The 21,181-nt window shown below is 35.7% G+C and overlaps 1 protein-coding gene across 2 annotated transcripts; it reads right to left on the reverse strand.

Annotated features, from left to right (window-relative positions):
* Window positions 1–383: 383 nt before the first annotated feature.
* On the reverse strand, window positions 384–15,464 carry LOC130814645 (DNA topoisomerase 3-beta). Of its 2 annotated transcripts, XM_057680779.1 has the most exons (15): window positions 15,264–15,464; window positions 15,109–15,165; window positions 12,171–12,274; window positions 11,780–11,873; window positions 10,370–10,469; window positions 7,724–7,967; window positions 7,127–7,289; window positions 6,893–7,012; window positions 5,987–6,066; window positions 4,494–4,772; window positions 3,912–4,080; window positions 2,801–2,929; window positions 2,490–2,702; window positions 1,981–2,160; window positions 384–1,367 (listed from the first exon to the last, which is right to left on the reverse strand). In XM_057680779.1, exons 1-15 carry the CDS (start codon window positions 15,282–15,284, stop codon window positions 735–737), a joined length of 2,586 nt encoding a protein of 861 aa, XP_057536762.1. In that variant the 5' UTR covers window positions 15,285–15,464; the 3' UTR covers window positions 384–734. The 2 variants fall into 2 exon arrangements, with proteins under 2 accessions (XP_057536762.1, XP_057536769.1); XM_057680786.1 differs by lacking the exon at window positions 15,264–15,464 and having other exon boundaries at window positions 429–1,367; window positions 11,780–11,868; window positions 15,109–15,145.
* Between the last annotated feature and the right edge of the window lie 5,717 nt (window positions 15,465–21,181).

Below are 21,181 nucleotides of genomic sequence, written 5' to 3' on the forward strand. Positions count from 1 at the left end.
AAATTTAACTTGTTTTATATAATTATTTTGATTAATCCGTGGCAGTTCAACAAAAATTATTTTGCTAGTGTATCAGCTATTTAGCCATCTCTACTGTAAATTTCTAACTTCCTCTGTACATGCAACAAAGCAAAAAAACTTTATCTTAACAACATGATTCAATTGTATGTACCAAAATAAATAAACATTAGAAGTTCTAAGAGGTTATTTTTAATCACAAATGTTTGAGACTCATGAAGTCACCTTAGCATACAAGTAACTTATTCGTCATCTCTTGATTATATTCATATCAAGAATGCCGAGTAGATGTCAAGTTAATCTACGGATATACTCTTATAAGTATGATCTTCGAGATAAGATATTTGTAGACAAATTTATTGAGAGCAATTACGAAAATAAGTCAAATAAATAAAATTTGTTCATAAAATTTTAAAAAAAATATGTTAATACGATAAAGAAAAAGAGAATTAGTCACAAATATAAATATATAAGGAATAATAACAAATTGCTAAACAACCTTTTTAGTAAATATAGCAAATGTAATGAAACACGCGGAATACAATTTCTAAAGGCAAGAGCTTGTGAACATTTGAGACATAATTCATGAACAGCATGAAAGACGTCACGAGCAAAGGCACGTCAAACTTCAGACTAAGTTGTTTAAGAAACCAGTTTTCAGACTACAAACAACCTCCACGCCCCCGATATGGCGGAAAATTAAAAGTTACGAAGTCTCAGAAATCCCGGAAACTCATCTTTGGATCAATGTCTTTCCTCCCACCTCGTCCTCGTCCTCGTCCTCTTCCTTTACCCCTTCCTTTCCCACCAAAACGCCTCAAAGAAGATTTTCCATGCTTCATCTCGATCAATGAATGAAGGAGTTCATCGCAAAGAATGCATCCAGCGTGTAATGTAGCTCCATCTGCCAATGGTGTATTGTTCTTATTGAAGTCGACTTCTATGATAGTTGAGTCGCAGTCACAACACCGCTCTTTAGTTGTGGAAATCCGATGAGCGCCTTGAGGTAGAAAGACAAGGCAGTTGCACATGTTACAGTAAAGCCGCCACTTGGGAGCACTGACGGGATCTAGGACAAGAGTGCCACTACACTCTGGGCAAGCACAAACACCTTGAGCTATCAGTGAATGCCGACATGTAGGGTGGGGGCAGAGGAAGCAAGGCATCCCAGCACCCTTTCCTAACTTTCCGGGACCAGTTTTGGGCGCTCCAAAGAGTTTATCTAGACCTTCGAATGGAGGATTGTTGTAGCAGTACGGACATAAAGGAAATGACTTGCCTTCAGGACCCGGCATGGAGAAGAGCAAGAGCTCAAAATAGTCCAAAGGACAAATGAGTTCTTTGTAGAGCTGAAGGAAAAAAAGTATGTAAAGCGGTACAAATGAATTAAGGGATTTACAGCTCAAACATGTAATTAAATAGGCAAAAGATGGAGAATAAAACAATTGATCCATTAGTTTGTAAACACAACAGCAAGACATTGGAAAGCTTTATCAATTAAATCAGTCGCAGCCGCTCGAGCTCTCTAGCAGAGGGCTCAGAGATACCGTCATCATAAGTTTAAAATAGTTCGCTCTAACACCATAGCGCAAAAAAAAAAAAAAGGTCGCATCACTGTATCGCGGCCATATTACAAGGGTTTTTGTGTTCACCGCGGCTGCATTGACCGTAAAACCCGTACCGCAACTGTGACAAAACTGTATTTTTGCACTATGATTAACACTGATCTGACGAGAAAGTACACATGCACTGATTCAGAGCAATAGTATATCTTCCACATCCCCAACCATGAAGCAGCTCAATTTTCATGTATCACAACTTAAAGTTGGAGAACCTTGTACAAGAACATTTTCGGCTCCCCCACCGCAGTTTACACCATTCCTTAACCGACCCCAACTTAAAAAGTAATATTAAGCATGAGCAGACAAGAGTATAAAGTTTGCAAAGGAGAGAGATATAGACCTTTATTGAGCCTTTTTGAGGAAGATAATAAACATCCTCACATGTACCACAAAAGAGACGTGGTGGTTGCGGAGAGATGTACTTCATATACCTCGCACACTTGCCACATTTACTCAAAGCACGTCCTGACTCAGACAGTGGGGAGAATTGGGCTTCAAAAAGTGCATCCATATGTTCAATCTGCACCAAGGTGAGTGCACCGATAAGTCATTGGTTAATCATCAATTGACCAACCGAAGATGCAGAAAAATGAAACAATCTGTCAATAATTCCATGGTTGATGAAACCGTTACTTCAAATCAACAATTTTGCTTTGTGAAGTATTTCATACAATAGTTTAGCTGGTCACCTAGAGGTAGTTCTTTAATTATACCCTTTTAACTATACACTTTATTTCTAGAACAGTACTCCTATATCGGATGTTTTGTAGTCGATATATATTCTTTCTTCCGTGACTCCTCCCTCCAAAAAAAAGTGATATGGTGGGAACTGGGAGCTAGAGTACTCACCTGCTTGACAAAATATACATACTTCTGCTTAAATTGTTCAAGAACATGCTTGACAACTAGGGAATGATCTGCTTGACCCTTGGCAATCAGAGTAATCTGATGTTCGATAAAACTCCGAATGTCCGGCAGACAGAGATCTGGATCAATGCATTGATAGCCTCTAACAAGAGTGACACCTAAAGCAGTAGGAACCAACCTTCGTCCACTTTGCACCTGGAAATGGAATTCAGGCACATAGTGAAACGAGCAATTCATTTAGCAGGATTTGGTGCATACAAATTATCAAGGAGATCTGCAGAAATAAATTTGACCTGCACATAGTTGCGCTCGCATATATTGTTAATGTGAACAGGAATGGATGCATCTGTACCTATTCCATGCTTTTCCATGAGGGAGATGACTTCACTTTCAGTGAGGTAGTCGGGAGGTGACGTCTTCCCCTACATTTCCCAAAATCACATAAATCAATGTGACAGTTCTATACGACAAATTTATTCAAGTTGTTCCTTGAATAAAATCCAAAATCAACCAAGTTGCAGAGGCAAATAGTCCAAAATGCCTTCATTTAGAAATCTAGAGTCGAAGTGAAGGTACTTTGCACTTGCCACACCATAAGACAAGGCCACTTAATAAGCTTTCCATGATCAGTTTTAAGATTTTCAGACCCTTATTCATCTCAAACTATCAGTCATTGGGAATAAGAGACGATACCATCACTTACAACATTTTCACATTTCCCACATTTCCTTCAAAGACTTCCGGTCATTTATCTTAGATTCTTAGTGAATAATTGATATACTTGTATCCTTAATGAATTTCGTGTCATCTAGTGTGCACATCACTTACCAAACTCGGGAATGACAATGATATAACCTTCCTTGGCAAAGTCTATTTAAAATCAAATACACACAATGATGAGTTCATTGAATCGTTTACCATTATTAGGCATCATGTATCAAAGAGTTTGGTTTTGAACTCCGATTTTGCAGATTTAAGACAGTTTTTGCATTCTATTTTATTATTGGCAAGTTTACCAAAACATCTTTTACCTCCATTGCCAAAGCCACAGAGGCGAGGGGCACACTAGTTATCACCTCTAACTCGGTACCTCACAATAACAAAAAGGAAATTTAACAAATTACTTTACCAATACCCCTTATTTCTACATCTCTATAAGCTTCATTATTGAGGTTACAAACAGCAGGAACATGTAATTTGTAGTGGATAGATCATGATGATTAAAAAAAATTCCTACAATTTCAAGCATATAATTTATGACCAACTTGAGCTATCATAGTTAATCATGGCGCTCTTTCTTCCCAAATGAGGATTAATACTAAAACTTTAGGTTGTTAACGTACTTAAGAAAATAAGAATTAAAAAATTGTATATATCATCAACTCCAATATTGTTGAAGATTACCTCGTACAGTTCAACTTTTGATATTTTAACTATTTCACCCTTTGCCAAGTCAGGAAGCTTTTTCTCACTTATACCCAGCCAAGGCATAACAGAGGTGAATCCTTGGGCAGTGACAAATTGTCCTGTACAACTAAACAGTTCTCCAGCACTTGAAAACTCGACTTTTGTCCTGAAATGGAAAAAACTTGTTCATAAGGGCAACCAGAAAAGCAAGGACGTCCCAGTGTAACGTAATTCACTAGCTAATTCGCTTTTTAAATTCGCGATTCGTTCAAATTTGCCCAAGAATAGCCCAAAACCGACCATAATTCGCTTTTTTCGATTTGCGATTCGCGAGGAGATTAGTGAATCATGTGACACTGGGACGTCCATATATTTTTGCAGTGACATCTCACAAATTGGTGCATTATTCCTCAAAAAGCTCACATATGAACAAGGATTGGGGAAATTTAAAGGGTGGAGGAAGTATGGGTTAGACTCTCATAGTAGGAAAATTTTTATACCAAAGTTACATATCAATTGGTGCATTATTTACAAGTATCTGTGAGTATAACAGATGAGGGCAAAAGAGAAAACTTGTACCTAATATATTTGCAGTCTGGAGACACACTGCCAATAAAGTGCTGACAAACATACTGATACAACCTCCAAGCATCGTAACCAAGCATCTCTTCAGTAGCTGAACGCATTGGGGTAATGGGTGGATGATCACCAACATCAGTTCCAGAACGAGGCTTATGGTAACCATCAATCAATAGGGTCTGTACATAACCACCCCATGCAGGATTATTCTTTTGTACTTCAAGTGTACCTCGGAAGTCAAACGAAGAAGGATAAGCAGTACTTTCTGTACGAGGATAACTGAAAATGAACCATAAAGTTAAACTCCGGACAGAGATATTGAATTCCTGAATCAAACATCGCTACTCATCATTTTTGATAGTTTTTTAACACTTTTTTCAATCGGCAAGCTTGCATGGGGACAAAATTATAATCCCAACCCATAATACTATCGGGAAAATTCTCACAAATAATCACCTGTAACTTCAGCTGACCAAATTTCTGGAATAGCATATTATACAAGGAGATCCAGGAAAGGTAAGAGTGAAAGAGGGTGAATGGTCACGAATACCATACAGATATAAGCACATACCCATGGTAAGATAGTATTAGCATCAACTCTAGCACCAAATAAATAAATAAATAAACGGTTTGTACTCATAAAATTTCTGATAATCTTTTGTGGTTGAAGGGTAAAGACATAACTTAGAACCCCAAAACAGCAAAATCCCTTTGTCAACTGTCAAGGACTAATAATATAAAGTATCAAGTCTTTAAACCTTCCAAGTTCCAATACTATGAGCTTATGAACATAGTACCGGAAACTGGGGAGCTTGAAAGCAAGGTTAGGCGTCATTAAAATCTTCAAAGTTGGGTCGCAAACCCAAGTCCAGGTTTAATACATCTCCCTAGTGCTAATAAATATATCATCTAAGTAAAGTCTATTTGTGCTTCAGTTATGAGTTTAAAATATTCATGTAATGCAAGACAAATATCCAATATTTTCATCCTTCTCTTCTCTGCTTTGCACAGAACTAACACATGACAATAAAACTACATTACAATGCCCCATTGCCACTTACTGACTTACATCCCACCCACCCACCCCAAAGTGGAGTACAGCGGAAAATAGAGAGAGGGTATTAGATGAACACAGCCTTACCTTTGTAGTAACAAAGAGCATTTCTGGTACACAACACACATAAGAGAATTAAAAATGATACATTATCAAATTCTAACCTTTGTATCCAATATTAACAATCGCTATGTAAGGTCACCACATCAACTCAAACCTCACACTCAAAGTTCGAAACATACTTACAGGTACCTTTTTTCTTTCATGTGAAAACTTAAAAAAAAATAAAAGAAACTGAATATATTAAACAGTTATTTCAGAAAACAATGGGCTTGTAGCAAATGCTTGCTATTAAAAGCTACAGGGCACTGGCCACAGAGCCATTATTGAAATTTGAAACCGTGTAATCAGTGACGTCATAGAGAGGGAAGAGGATAACCTGATGAAACCTTGTGTATATAACCTTTCTGCTATCTGCATTGCCATCTGTGGCCCAAAACCCAGTGCACTTGAAGCAACCTAAAAAGGTTATTACCAAGTGGTAAGTTTCTATCCAAAAAAAAAATACTCCCTCCTATTCGCCCTAAGTGTCTCAGCTTCTTATTGGGTCAAGTCACCCTAAATATCTCATTTCTATTTTGGGTATGTTAACTTTACCAATTTACCCTTACTAACTTAACCTTTTCACACCTATACACTTACTAACTCCACTTTACCTCTATCAAAATTTAAAAATACTACACTCTTTCTCTTTCACATATGGTCCCATTTGACCACCTAAAAATAGGAAAAGTCAAATGGGTCACTTTGGGTGAATAGGAGGGAGTAATATATAGGCAGTATTTTGAAAGACTATCATGTACTCAAAATTCCAGCTCAACATATTTAAGCAAACTATAGAAAGCTTTTATGTATTGGCCCGAAACTATGAACACTTCTTACAAACAGCACGGAACACGCTTTCATACAGCACATTTGCAAAACATCCTTAGCCATATTCCTCGGCATAGGATAACATAAAATGTTTTTTCTTCTACGTAATACATATTAAGTTCCCAGTGAAAAGGAATGATGCAGAACATGACAGTATCCTTTAACATTTCGATCTGAAAAAATTGCCTCTAGAGATATAAATAGTTCTTGCAGAATCGATGTTTTCCTGAACAAACAAGCAGATCTCCTAATCGTTGGATTCAAATGTAAATCCTTACTCTAGATCAGGTAATGTACCATAATATAAAGACAAAGCTCAAAACCCAATGAAGTTATTGATTTTTTTATTAAAATATGCCAAAGAATAAGAAAATTTGAAGATACAAGCAAGAAGACAGCAGTAAGTGCAGACCTTAAGAAGATTCACTGTGTTCAAACCAGCAGGCCTACTCTTGTGCTCCTGCTTCTCAAATACATTAATTATTTCAACAGTACCATCTTCCATCACCAATTTTTGAAACATCGTGGATACCTGGAGGAAAAATACCTTCAATATTCTATTGAAAAGACATTAGGAAATTCAAATTAAAAACTTTTAATTTGCTAACTTAATAAAAATTAGCAGGAGAGATGCACCCATGCATACATCCAAATCAAACAGCTTGTCACGATCCCACTCCAGCTTGAGTTCATAGCCCTTGAGAACAATGTAAGGCTGCACAACCCAGAACTTTTGAGGCTTAAAAGTGTTGATATTCAAATAGCGTTGTACACAAAATCCAAGGGTTGGAGTTTGACATGGCCCATAGCTGTCAGCAAAAAGGTTTAACATGATATTCAAGCTCAAAAGTCGAAAATATTGTGGAAGCAATACTTAGACAAAGCAATGTCAGAAATGAACTTCGCACGCCTTGATAGAGAACACTATAGGGATTAAGCCTGACCATTTGGAATCGGTTACATGAACCAAAACAACTCAATATAGGAAATCATTATTCGGAACAATTTAATATTAATCTACCACTAAGAAAATCAAATTCAATGATCATCAACATATATCGTCCTCCCTTGTTTTCTATCAATTGTGGTATTCACTAATCACTATACTCCTACAAATCTCAATTCTTCATTCTATATGAGAAAAGAAATGGAATCTGAGCATGAAGCAACTAAACTCATGAAAATTGGGAAAGTCCAAAAAATACTACCAAAAAATGAAGTACAACAAAGAAAAGAAACCAACGAGATAACTCGAGAGTCCAGATTCCCATATTTTCCTTGAAAAAAGCTCGTCTGAAAGCGGGTGAATGCAACTCCAACTTTCAAATCTATCTCTTGCCGAGCGTCAACAGCCAGAGCCTCATTTCTGTTTGGTTCAACAAGATTATCCATTGCCTTCAATATATCTTTCTCAGTAACAGAGGAAAACCGAGCACGATAAACTTTTGCTTCCCTCTCTTTGAAATGGAAACCAGTGCACTCAATTACTGCAGCACCAAGTGAACTTAAATCATTGTTAAACCACAAGTTATAAAGATTAAGCAAAAATAGACACAAACATCTGAGTCAGAAGCTCCACTACTACTCCATAAATTTCATATTACAAGAAGCGAAATTTATAACAAGGACAAACAAACATCCAAACGAATCCAGGAAAAAGACAGAATGCTATTGTCAGTGCAGTTTAGAGTACTCATAACCCAATGAGGCTTTGGAAACTAAAAAAGCTGAATAGGGGCCAAAAAAAACAATCCCATCAAAAATTCAATGGAGCACAAGATTAGAAACTCTACCTGAAAGTTTCATTACAACCACATTATTGTCCATTAAATCTATATTGAATCAAGATGGATTCCTCAGAGCAGAAGATTAATAAGTCATAAATTTATAGCTAATAGTTTGATGTCAGTGAGATCCTTCCTCATGTAAGAAGCTTTAGGGGGGCATTGGAGGTAATTACTACCATGCCCTTCTACAGCATCAGCTGCTAAGCGTCCATGGCACTAGATCAAGATAAATTCGCCAACAAAGTCATGAAGGAGAGAAACATGATTCCAGAAATATCCTTATTAGATCTTAGTGAGAAAAATCTGAACAGAAAAAATGGTACAAATACAAACTAGAAATATACTTATAAGATCTTCAGGAGTCCATATAGGTACTTTCCCATTACACGACCAAAACCCAAAATCACCATGTTATAACCTACTCACTACTTAGGATATCATGACTCAAGCTCAAACTACCCATCTTGAAAACATTGAAAAAATTCAACAGAAATAAGAAAGTGTCCTCTAGTTATCTAAAACAAAAGCTTGTTGGCCTTTAAAGACAATAAGGCTCCAATCTCTTCACCTCAATACTTAATAGTCCTGATCAAAACGTGTAAATAAAACAAGTTTAAAAAACTCCTTTTAGCAGTAAATTAGGGTAGCTTATGCCCTCATGGCCTCATCAGAATTTCTCTAAAAATGTGAGCTTATTGGCCCCTTATTATCCAAACAAAAATTCCTAAAAGTTTATTTTTTAGCGAAAAGAACAAAACGCATGCTCCAACTTCCTAATCTTAATGTAAAATTATTAAACAAGATAAAAAAAACACACTATCATTGAAATCGCATACCACTAGGTCCACATTTGTTTTATCAAAGTTAATTTCAGAGATATAGGTCATTGTATTGTCAAACAAAGTCAATAACAGACAAAGAGTTCAAACGTATTATTGTGCCATCCTTTCTTCTAGCCTCCAGGGAAGATATGATGGCCTCAAAACATAAAATCAAAAAAAACTCAAAAAAGCAATGACCAAAGAAAAGGCCTTCGTGAATACAGTAAAACACCTAAAAGGGCCTCCCTGATATTCAAATGAAAATTCAAAATGATATTGAAGGAGAAAATTAGGCCTGTCAAACAGATCAGGTTGGGTCGAATTCAAGTTCGGATCATATATAAACAGGTCAGAAAACCCTTGACCCAAACCCAACCCATTTAGGTAATTGGGTCGAAAATCACAACCTTGACCTGACCTGCAACAGATCAGGTTGACCTGATTTCGACCAACTTAACCCATTTATAATTTTTTTTGTTTTCGTTTTAAGGTTTTTAACGTTGATTAAATTTGATTTTTTAGGCTTTATTTTTAACTTTATATTTTTTTGTTGTTTATTTTGTATTTACTATGAAAAATAAGAAAATATTAAATGAATTAAGTTTAGCTTATACTTATTGATTTAATTCGAAATTAACACATTTAATAAATGGGTTATACAGGTTTAAAATTTTGACCTGAACCTAACCCATTTAATAAACAGATCAGATCGGGTCGACCCATTTAATTAATTGGGTCAAAAGTCTCAACCCAAACCCACTTATTTCGAATTAGGTTCAGGTCGGGTTAGCAGGTCGGATCAACTTTTACCAGCCCTAGAGAAAATCCTTGGGCAAATTTGTGTCAAATTGACACCATATAAAAAAACTTATTGTACCTGAAAACATCAGCATTGATTAACCTCTACTGGAGGTCAGTAAAATATGTCGAGAAAATTGAAAAAAAGGATTCTTAAGTTTCTTAGAATTTAAATTGAGTACATGATATGATGATAATATCTCGACAAAGGCCACGTTCTTAACCAAGAAAATTTCAATGGATATTACCTTGATCAGAGATCCCAAAAAACAAACTCAATGTAGCACAATCGTCACAAGGTCTCAGCACAATTAAAAACCTTGACTTAGGAACAAAAGGAAGACAGCAGATAGATCAACTCTATTGGAGAAAAGAGAATACATGCCACTTAAAGTCAGGAATATGTTTATCAGGTAATCCTATCTTCGTACCAGACGATGGTACAGTTTCTAAAGAACCTAAGTGATGATTTAAGAAATGTACCTTCAAAACAAATATTCTCCCCTTCACGGTCACAATCCAGCCACAATACAAGATGGCTGCAACCTCGAGCTTCTTGATTCAAATGCCTCCGAATATGAGCCTAGGCATATCAATCAACAGATTGAGAATTTATCAGTAACTGCCAAAGCTATGGAGGCAGTAATATAACAACATAATTGCATCGTGATAGTGCAAGATGCAATTATTTCCATCCAAACTTCACCCAAAAATCTCTGAAGAGCACAAGCATTGAAACAGCTAACTACTATTAAAAGCTTTGAGTATCTCAAATATGCAAACCATTATAACAGCACACAATATTTCACTGCAAATGGTTTCACGACACCTTCGGTCGTAGACTCGCTGTAAGCTCATACACCTTCATATTTTGGTCGTGATACGGTGATTTGGGTGATATATAGCACTATAGCCCATAAGGGTAACTCGGTTATACAATATTTATTGTATATGCTGACACATTTCAAAGGACTCAACTACATAATAAAATTTCAAGCCTCACCAGTTAAGTACCAGCATAATGCAAAATACAATTAGGTATATCACAATCACTTTACTACTCCAATCCCGCAGAAATGAGGAAAGGAGACAATCAACTCCAGTATGCCTTGAACAAGGCTAAGAAATTGTCGGTTACATGTGAATAGAAGAGAAACGTAAAAATTTCTTTGGATACAAGGAAGATTTTAGGGCGACTCCTCCAGAAGCATACAGTCCAAAACTCACTAGAGTCCTACTATTCATGCATTTGTTCGTCCAACAAGATCCCTATCATTGCACACCACTCGAATATTACACCCACGTAGGACACCCACGTAGGACTTCTATGCACCAACAACTTCTACGCGTCAACTAGTCACACGTAAGACTTTCATGTATGCTATAACACACGAATAAGTCCACCCACGCAATTCCAAAGCACGTTAAACTCTCACACGCAAAAGAGAACTACTTTACATCAAGCTCTACTAGTATTATTCCTATAAGGGCTTATGAGTATTCCAATCTTACTAGGAATGGTACTACAATTTGGAACCATATAAGGATTCTTATTATCCATTGTCCTAAAAAACATAGGCAAAACCATGGAACCTATTGACACAATCGAAATAAAAATTAATCCTATTAAACGTAATTTAGCTTCAATATACCCAATTCTGTCAAGATTCATGTTCTTTGTTTCTTCACATCTAAAACTCCGTAGTAAAGCTTTTACATAGCTTCCCAAGAAATCCATACTTTTGTAGTATGTTAAGGCATTATCAATAATAAACAAAAAACACGATATCAAAAAGAAAGGAGCCCCATCCATAGTGCAAAAACAAGTGTCACATTTACTTCGACAAACACAGTGAAGGACAAATCAAAGACAACGTAGAAAGCAGCTCACACCTTTGGATTAGACTCTGATTTAAGTGTAGGTGCTTGGAAAAGATCCAGAGGATCTGTTGCAGACCAGTCTTGGAATGTTGCTGGGAAATCTACGCTAGAAACACAAAGATGATCATCAGTCTCTACACCTCGAATATGCATAGCAAACAACTCAAGTTATTAAGAGTAATGATAACATTTCAGATGACAAACTTATGAACTAAGAGTTCAACACCAAGCAAGAAAATTAATTTAACTAGCACATCATCATAAAGCTTACCACTTGAATCAGAACTACACATTTAAAAGATAGTTTGAAAAATGTTGAGGCATAAGTGTGGAAAGATGCACACAATGTAAGCGAAAGGGGGAAACTAAACATAATTCAGATGACAAAAATAGATCAACGGACCTGAAAACATGCCCAATCACTGAAGTTACTTTAATATTACTGCGAAGTCCCATAAATTTCCCATCAAATTCATGCACCTCGGTACTTCCCTTCCTTGTTGACATCTAAAAAATACAAAAAGGATTTTCTGAGTTAACCATGCAGCCAGGAATAACCAGAAGTAAGACATAAGCATTTGAATAATAAACAGATAGAGAAACATGACAAGCCAAACCTCTTCAAACAAATGCATGACAAACATACAAGTAGGGATGGTTATTGCTCCAGAACCCTGTTGGACCCGCCTCGGACCCGCCCCTTTTATAAGGGTCTAGGTCTTATTGTTTTAGACCCATCGGATCCAGGTCGCATATGGATCTAAAAAAAATTGTCGAGTCTGGGTCCAGGTCCGAGGTTCAGACCCGGACCTGGACCCAGACCCGGACCCTAGACCCGCCCCGTAGACCCGAACCCGGACCTTTATAATTATTAAATTATCTTACTATTTTGTGAGTATTGTGACTTTTGTCTAAGGTTCTGACTTCTGTCCCCACCCCAAAACTTCATTTATTTTCTATATATATATATATATAATATTTGCTAACTGATAATTGTTACCCCTAATTTATTTTCTATTTATATATACTCATATATTTAGTTTTATACAAATTGGACTATAATTTAGACAAGTGTTTTTAGAAATCACTTTGTATTTAAATTTCATAGACTCGAATTATTGTTTGTAATAGAATTTAAGCGTACATGGACGACGCTATGGATGTATAATTTGTATTAAATATTTATAAAATACTTTAATGACTTAAAAGGTTCAAATATGACAAATCAAAGAGATTTTTTTTAGACCCATTAAGGACCCTAGACCCATCAGATCCGGAGGGTCAGAGTCTGGATCTGGATCTGAAAATTTTGGACCCTTAGGGTCCGGATTCGGTTCTGGATCTACAAAAAATAAAAGGGTCCGGGACCGGGTCTGGCTAAACCCGCCCCATGATCATCCCTACATACAAGCTTATTATTATCTTGTAAGATTAAAAGAAGGGATAATATATGGCAAATTATGCTTTAGTCTAACACAGAGGAACCTCACTTTCATGGATATGTGAGAAGCCAATCAAGATTTATATGACGTATTATTAGTGCAATACCAAGTGACATGACTTATAAGATAGAACTCATGGAAGTTTCTAAGGTTCAAGTTGAACAAACATCACAAACATTGAAAATACTTTAAGGCCTTAATTCATATTTGTCTTCCTTGTTTCCTATTACAATGCTATCATTAATTCCAAATCAAAAAATGAAAATAAACTCTACATTATATCCAATCAGCTCCCAGTCTCTATCCAAGCAAAGATTCATCAATTCATCCCTCCTCGATGAAAGGTTTCTCCAATCAAAAAACTAAGATGCATATGCTATGAACCTTAATCAATATAGTCTTTGACAAACTTTCCTTAAAGAAAACTTGCTTGATGACAACACAAGTCTCAACTTATTTCCAATACATTGAGTTTGAACAACTCAAGAACATATATAATTAGAATCGCGCCACACCCCACACCCCTGCCACACTTTACCTACATCAACATTATCATTTACTATGACATTGTTGCTCCTTCACTCTAAGTTACTCTCAACTCCTCTACATTCCAATGAGGAACTTTATTGTGAGCACTCACATGAAATTAGCAAGGAGAGTCAAGTCAAACATATGATATGGAACATGTCATTAACAAAATGCCAAGTAAATACTGCCTAAACAAGGTTCAAGGAGTTGGATATACACAGACATACCCTTGTATTAACCATGATGCTTTTTGATTAACCAAAAATAATCAGCAACTTGCTTCACATAAATAGTAAACACAACTTCACATAATAAGAAGCACAAAATGATTTTTCAGTCATTTTATTATAGTCTATTTTCATACAAAATTAGAAAACTAAAAAACTTTTCTACATCGAGCATGGAAAATGAAATATTAAATGACTGCCAATTGCCAAAATACATGTAATACAAAAAAACTTTTGGCTATTCCTTCCAATTCCAAAGACATGATTCACTTCATCAAAAGAGAAACAATTGGAGGCTCCCTTCAGGAACCAAGGTGTAGTTATTTTAAATAATCTCACAATAGTAATCACAACATACTTCTTAGTAAGATTTCTCGCCTAACATCAATACAATGTATTTACATGAAATTTCACATGAAAAGCAACTTCATTTTCATGCATCCAAAGGTTTAGGCCTTTGAGCATCATCATATAGAATCACATGGAACCACACAATCATCTTAAACAGAACTCATACCCAATTGCCAGCAATGTAACAACACTATAGGAACAGATTCCCACCACCACTTACAATCATAGTGCAAAAATGCAGTCGCTGCCTTGATATAGGTATCGGGAGTCTTGCGGTTATCCTAACGTCTAAGTATCGATTAAAAGTATGAGATACCCCTTGATACGGCCAAAATACGGTTTTTGCAATGGAGAAAACATCTGTTTGTTTTTTTAAAACCGACCGATGCGGCCTTTTTTTCACTATGCTTACAACAAAGGTTACCATAATTACGTTAGGTAACCCCAAATTTCAATTGAAGAACCCTACATAAAAACTCTGTAAAGCCAACATGGGAATAAAAATCACACTCCATTTACTGATCAATAAATCCCTTTCATAAAATTAGTTGATTATGACAGTTTAACATAAACCATTATCCAATACTGGATATATCCCTCTCTCACAGAAATCTATAGCATAAAAAACTCTAAATGCCCAACATTTGGAGCTATTTTGAATGAAATGCAATACTTCAAGACAAGTCATTCATTCCCAAAACTAAAAGTTCATGTCTTTGAAAAAATAAAAATTCTCCAACCAAAAACCAATCAAAACCAAAATGGAACACAACGTAAAAAAATAAAAACTTACTTGACCATTAGATAGAACTGTCGCAATGGACAAAGCAATACTAGGCTTCTCTGCAACCTGAAAAATTAATTTTCGCAACATAATTATCCAACTTAAGAAAATTTAATCTCACCAAAAACCTAATATAATTTTAAAATTTGTAGTGAAATTCATACCATGAGAACTTTTGGAGCCATGGAAACTGCAATATTCGGAGTAAGAAAAAATGGAAAGGAATTTGTGTTGATGAAAATCGAATTCAGTCAAATTTTGCAAAAGTTTTGTGGGTTTATTGAGGTGAAAGAGAGAATCCTTCAACAATTTTTTAGCGGGTGTTTGGCAAGTGGAAATAAGAATGATCAGACTATGATTAGCACCAGATTTGAGTTGATACTTTAAAAATAAATATTTTATGTTTTTATTTGGTAAATAATAAAAATAGATAAGGAATTAGATAAAAATTGATTATATTTATAAAATTTGTCTTTATAACTTTTAGAATTTTTTTTTACTAATGACAAAATTATCTTTTTATAAATACCATCCTCCCTCAAGATTTTTTTTTAGATTTTTTCCTTCTCGAGTCTCAACTTATTTTCAAGTCTCCTTCTTTTTTAATTCCTAATCTCTTTAAACAAATAAAGAACCGTTCATAATTTTATCTCAAAATCCCAATCTCCAACCTCAATTCTTCCTTGCCAAACACACCTTGTATTATTAAATATGGGCCTAGATTTATTGTGATTTTTTTTGGAAAATTAATATAAATAATTCAATTTTTTTTGCTTGTCTAAATACTTTTGCTTTTAGATTATTTTCTAATGACTTAATATTTGTCTTTAGTTCACTGTAAATAATCTAATATTTATTTTAGTTTGCTGGCAACTTATCCTATTATTAATTTTTATTAGTAATATTGTATGTTGTGGCTAAATGTATAACAAAGTTAGATTATTAGAAAACAATTCAAATGTGAAACTATTCACAACGAATGGATGAATGTTAGATTATATTGTCTATTTTCCTTTTTTATTAAAAAATTTTTAAGTCTATTTCACGCATTAGATGATTGTTAGTTGTGTAAATAACTCTTAAATGCGAACAATTATAGGTTACACCTATGTAATTGTAGCAATTACTTGCTCCATCATATGGACTTTTTCTCATTTGAGAACAAAAAAAAAAAAAAAAAAAAAAAAAAAAAAACTTGTAAAAAGATGGTCAAAGGAGGCGAAGTCAAGCGACAAAGTAACAACGATGGTTAAATTACTTGTGAAAAAAATTATTGTTTGGTTAAAATACAATGATAAGTTGATAACCGTCAAAATGTATTTTGTTAGGAAAAACATAAAAATAATTTTAAAATGCTAATTTTGTATTTTAAAACGCGATAATGTTAATACTCAAAAAATAGGTACTTCCACCACTACTTAAATAAAATGTTATACTCCTATTATTGAAAAATAACATTTTCTACAAAATAATATTTAATTTCATTACAATACTAACTACTAACTACTAACTACTAACTACTAACTAGTAGTTAAATATTGCATAGAAACTTGTAAAGATAATTTTTTATAAATCAAAATAAAGAAAGATTAAGATGAAATGTTAAGAAATATACAAAAGGTAGGATTTCTTAAAATCCAGGCACAAAAGTGAAATTTTAAGAGTTAAATTTTCATTTTCACTTTTTCTTATTATGGTTGTTAAACCCAAAAAAAAAACTTCATTTTTAACTTGCCTAACATTATTCCATCAAACATGAAGAGTATAGATATGAAGCAAAATATTTAGTCCTAATATAAAAAAGTATTACCATCTTTTTAAAAAATAGTTTACTTATTTGATAAATTTGAAGAGGATTAATTTTTTTCAAAAAAAAAATTCTGAATTATTGTAAATAAAACTTACTCATAAAATTATGTGCAATTTAATATAAAAAATTAAACATTCATAACTTAAAAAAATTTAGATTAAGTTTTACTCAAAATTTATCATCCGAGTATAATGAAGAATTTTTGCCCTTAACATTTAAAATGTCTTAGAATATAATAAAATAATATCTTTTTGATTACTTGCCCATTTTGTAAAATCTTTATGATTGTTTAGAATATTAAGAAAATATTTAGTTTCCTAAAGTATAGTTTATAATCTTGTATATATTAACATTATTCCTAATGAGAATGCAACCCTAATCATTCTTACATGGTATCAGAAGCCTCGGTTTTTTGATCCCGACCCTCCCTTTCTTTCCCTTGCAGCCGGCCAGCTCCTCTTACGGCTGCCACCATTGTTCTTCCTCCTCCTTTTCTTTATTCTTTCTCTTTCATGGCCTCTCCTATCAAAATTCATCCCGCTACTTTGGTTACTAACGTTAAAACTAGTGTCCCTATACAACTTAATGAAGATGGTTCCAATTTCCATACTTGGGTCACTTTATTCAAGCTTCATTATCGAGCTCACCTTGTGGATTCTCATATTCTTCCCGATGACTCCTCTAAAACTTTAATTTCTATAGATTCCGAATGGCAATGTCTTGATGACATTGTTCGCACATGGATTTATGGCTCTATTAGTCCCTCCCTCCTTCAATCTATAGTTCGTCCCGATGATTGTGTTTTTGATGCTTGGAATCATCTTGAGAACAATTTTCAAAATAATAAGACTTCTCGCATTCTTCATCTTGAGTCTCAATTTAATGACATTTCTCTATCCACTTTTTCCAATGTAAAGTCTTATTGCAATGAACTTGAAACTATTGCTACTTCTCTTAATAATCTTGGCACTTCCATCACCGATAATCGATTGGCTCTTCAAGTTCTTCATGGGTTGACTTCAGAATACAAAACTTTTCGGTCTTTGGTTCAACATATGAATCCTATTCCCTCCTTTGATACTCTTTGTTCTATGCTCGAATTGGAAGAACGCTCCAACCATAAACATAATTCTCCCACTCAAGATTCGGCTCTTATTACCACAACCAAAGGTTCGTTTTCTGAAAATTCCGCTCATTTTAACCATCGCGGCTCTTCCCACCACTGTGGTGGCCACCGCCACTCTTGTCGTGGTGGCCGGAACCACCGTGGCAGCCACCATGGCTCTACCAGTACTCATGGCCCCTGGCAGCCGCATTCTTCTAGGCCAAATTCCTTACCTCAGTTTCGGCCCAACAGAAACTGGTCTGGCCCAGTTTCCTCTCCTTCTCCTTATTCTTCTAGTTGGTCTTATTGGGCCGGCAACACTTGGGCCCAGCTTGCTGCCCCCTTTCCCACTACATCTTAGGCTCCTCCTTCTTCACACAATGGATTTTCTGATGGTCTTCTTGGTCCACGTCCGGCACAAAGTTATCACACCAGGACTAATGCTTCTATGCATTATATTCCTACGGACATCGATCATGCTATGAACACTTTCTCCTTATCTACTCCGGATGAGCAATTTTATATGGATACCGGTGCTACATCTCACATGACTCGCTCTCAAGGCACTTTACTTCCTTATTTTCCTTTAAAGCATCAATTCAATAATTCTATTGTTGTTGGTAATGGTAATTTAATTCCAGTTCTTGGTCACGGGCATATTTCTTTTCCTTCTTCCCAAAAATCCCTTACCCTCAAAAATGTCTTACATGCACCTAAACTTATTAAAAACCTTATTTCCGTTCATAAATTCACTCGTGATAATATGGTTTTCGTTGAATTTGATCCTTTTGGATTTTCTATGAAGGATTTGGCCACAGGGAACATCGTTCTGAGATCTAATAGCACGGGTGATCTTTATCCTTTTCCATCCGCACATGGAGCTACTCTTTCGTCTTTCGCATCATCGGCTTTTTCCGTTTTTTCTTCTAGTATTTGGCATTCCCGTTTAGGACATCCGGGCAATGCGGTTTTAAATTCCTTGTATTCTTCTTGTTTAATTAATTGTAATAAAGATCCTCATTTTGTTTGTCATTCTTGTCCTTTAGGGAAACACATTCAATTACCTTTTGTTAATTCTATGTCTATGAGTTCTAAACCCTTTGATATTATTCATAGTGATTTATGGACATCTTCTATTTCTAGTCCATCGGGTTATAAATCTTACGTTCTTTTTCTTGATAATTATACTAATTTTTTGTGGACTTTTCCTTTATTTCGCAAATCTCAAGTTTATGATGTATTTGTGAATTTCCATATTTTTGTTAAAACCCAATTTGAGCTTAATATAAAATCTTTCCGATGTGATATCGGGGTGAATTTGACAATAATATGTTTCATCAATTTTGTACTAGTCGGGGCATTTCACTTCGTTTTTCTTGTCCTTACACATCCTCTCAAAATGGTAAATCCGAACGCAAAATTCGCTCCATCAATAACATCATTCGCACTCTTTTGTGTCATGCTTCACTTTCCCCGTCTTTTTGGCCTCACGCCTTAAACACGGCTACTTATCTCCTCAATATTCTTCCTTCTAAACTTCTTGGTAATCTCACTCCCACTCATTTTCTATATCGTAAGTCTCCTACATATACTCATCTACTGGTTTTTGGGTGTTTATGTTTTCCTCTTTTTCCTTTTACTACTATCCACAAACTCCAACTACGCTCCGCTCCATGTGTCTTTTTAGGATATCCCTCTTCTCATAAGGGTTACAAGTGTTATGATCTCACATCCCGTAAAATCATTATATCACGACATGTTCTATTTGATGAGACAACCTTTACTTTTTCTCAATCTTCTTCCCCATCTCCCCAAAACTACCAATTCTTAGATGATAATATCCCCCTTCATTTGCTCAAAACAGCCCATACTAACCTCCATCCTACTGGGCCTGATCCTACTCTTAGCCCAACAATTCCCTTAACCCCTACCCAGCTCCCACAGTCCAGCCCACACACCTCTCCTGCTCAACCTTTTTTGTCAACTGGGCCTACGCTGAGCCCAGCTCCTGCCTCCCTCTGCCCACTGCCTACTTCTACTGGGCCCCTCCCTGTTTCCGGCCTAGTCACCAACCAAACTCCTCATCTCTCCCCCTTCTCTACTGGGCCTGCCTCACGCAGCCCAGTCCACCCCCCTTCCTTCCTTCTCTTCCTCCTCCACTACTACTCCATCCTCACCACCCGACATAGTTAGGCGTAGTAAACGTGGTATTTTCAAACCCAATCCTGAATACTACTCCCAAGCTTTATCTGTTTCTTTTTCACCTTTACCAAAATCTCCTATTCATGCCCTTCGTGACCCGAACTGGAAGTTAGCTATGAAAGAGGAATTTGATGCCTTAATTGAAAATCATACTTGGGATTTGGTACCTCGTCCTCCTAATGCTAATATCATTCGGTCTTTGTGGGTGTTTCGTGTCAAGACCAAGTTCGATGGTTCTTTTGAGCGCTATAAAGCGCGTCTTGTTGGTGATGGTAAATCTCAAAGGGAAGGCATTGATTGTGATGAGACTTTTAGTCCGATTGTGAAACCTGCTTCTATTCGCATTGTTTTAAGTATTGCTCTTTCCAAGTCTTGGTCTATTCATCAACTAGATGTTAAGAATGCTTTTCTACATGGTCACTTGACTGAGACTGTTTACATGCATCAGCCTCTGGGTTTTCGTGATTCTACTCGTCCTGATCATGTTTGTCTTCTTTGTAAGTCTCTATATGGTCTCAAACAAGCTCCTCATGCTTGGTACCACCGATTTGCTACCTTTGCGACCACTATTGGATTTTCTAACAGTATTTCTGATAATTCCCTTTCTGTTTATTGTCATGGTTCTGATATTGCTTATCTGCTATTATATGTGGACGATATTATTCTTACGGCTTCTTCTGATTTACTCCGCGAGTCTCTTATGTCCAAACTTAGCTCTGAGTTTTCCATGAAGGATTTGGGCCCTCTTAATTATTTTTTGGAAATTGCTGTTAATCGTACTTCTTCAGGCCTCTTTCTCTCTTAACAAAGGTATGCTTCTGAAATTCTTGAAAAGGCTGGTATGTCTCAATGTAACCTAGTTGCTACTCCTGTTGCTACCTCCGGCAAACTTTCTGCTATTGCTGGTTCTCCTTGTGATGATCCTACCTTGTATCGTAGCCTAGCTGGTGCTTTGCAGTATCTTA

The sequence above is a fragment of the Amaranthus tricolor genome, chromosome 1, assembly GCF_026212465.1.
Source record: "Amaranthus tricolor cultivar Red isolate AtriRed21 chromosome 1, ASM2621246v1, whole genome shotgun sequence".
Classification (NCBI taxonomy): Eukaryota; Viridiplantae; Streptophyta; class Magnoliopsida; order Caryophyllales; family Amaranthaceae; genus Amaranthus; species Amaranthus tricolor.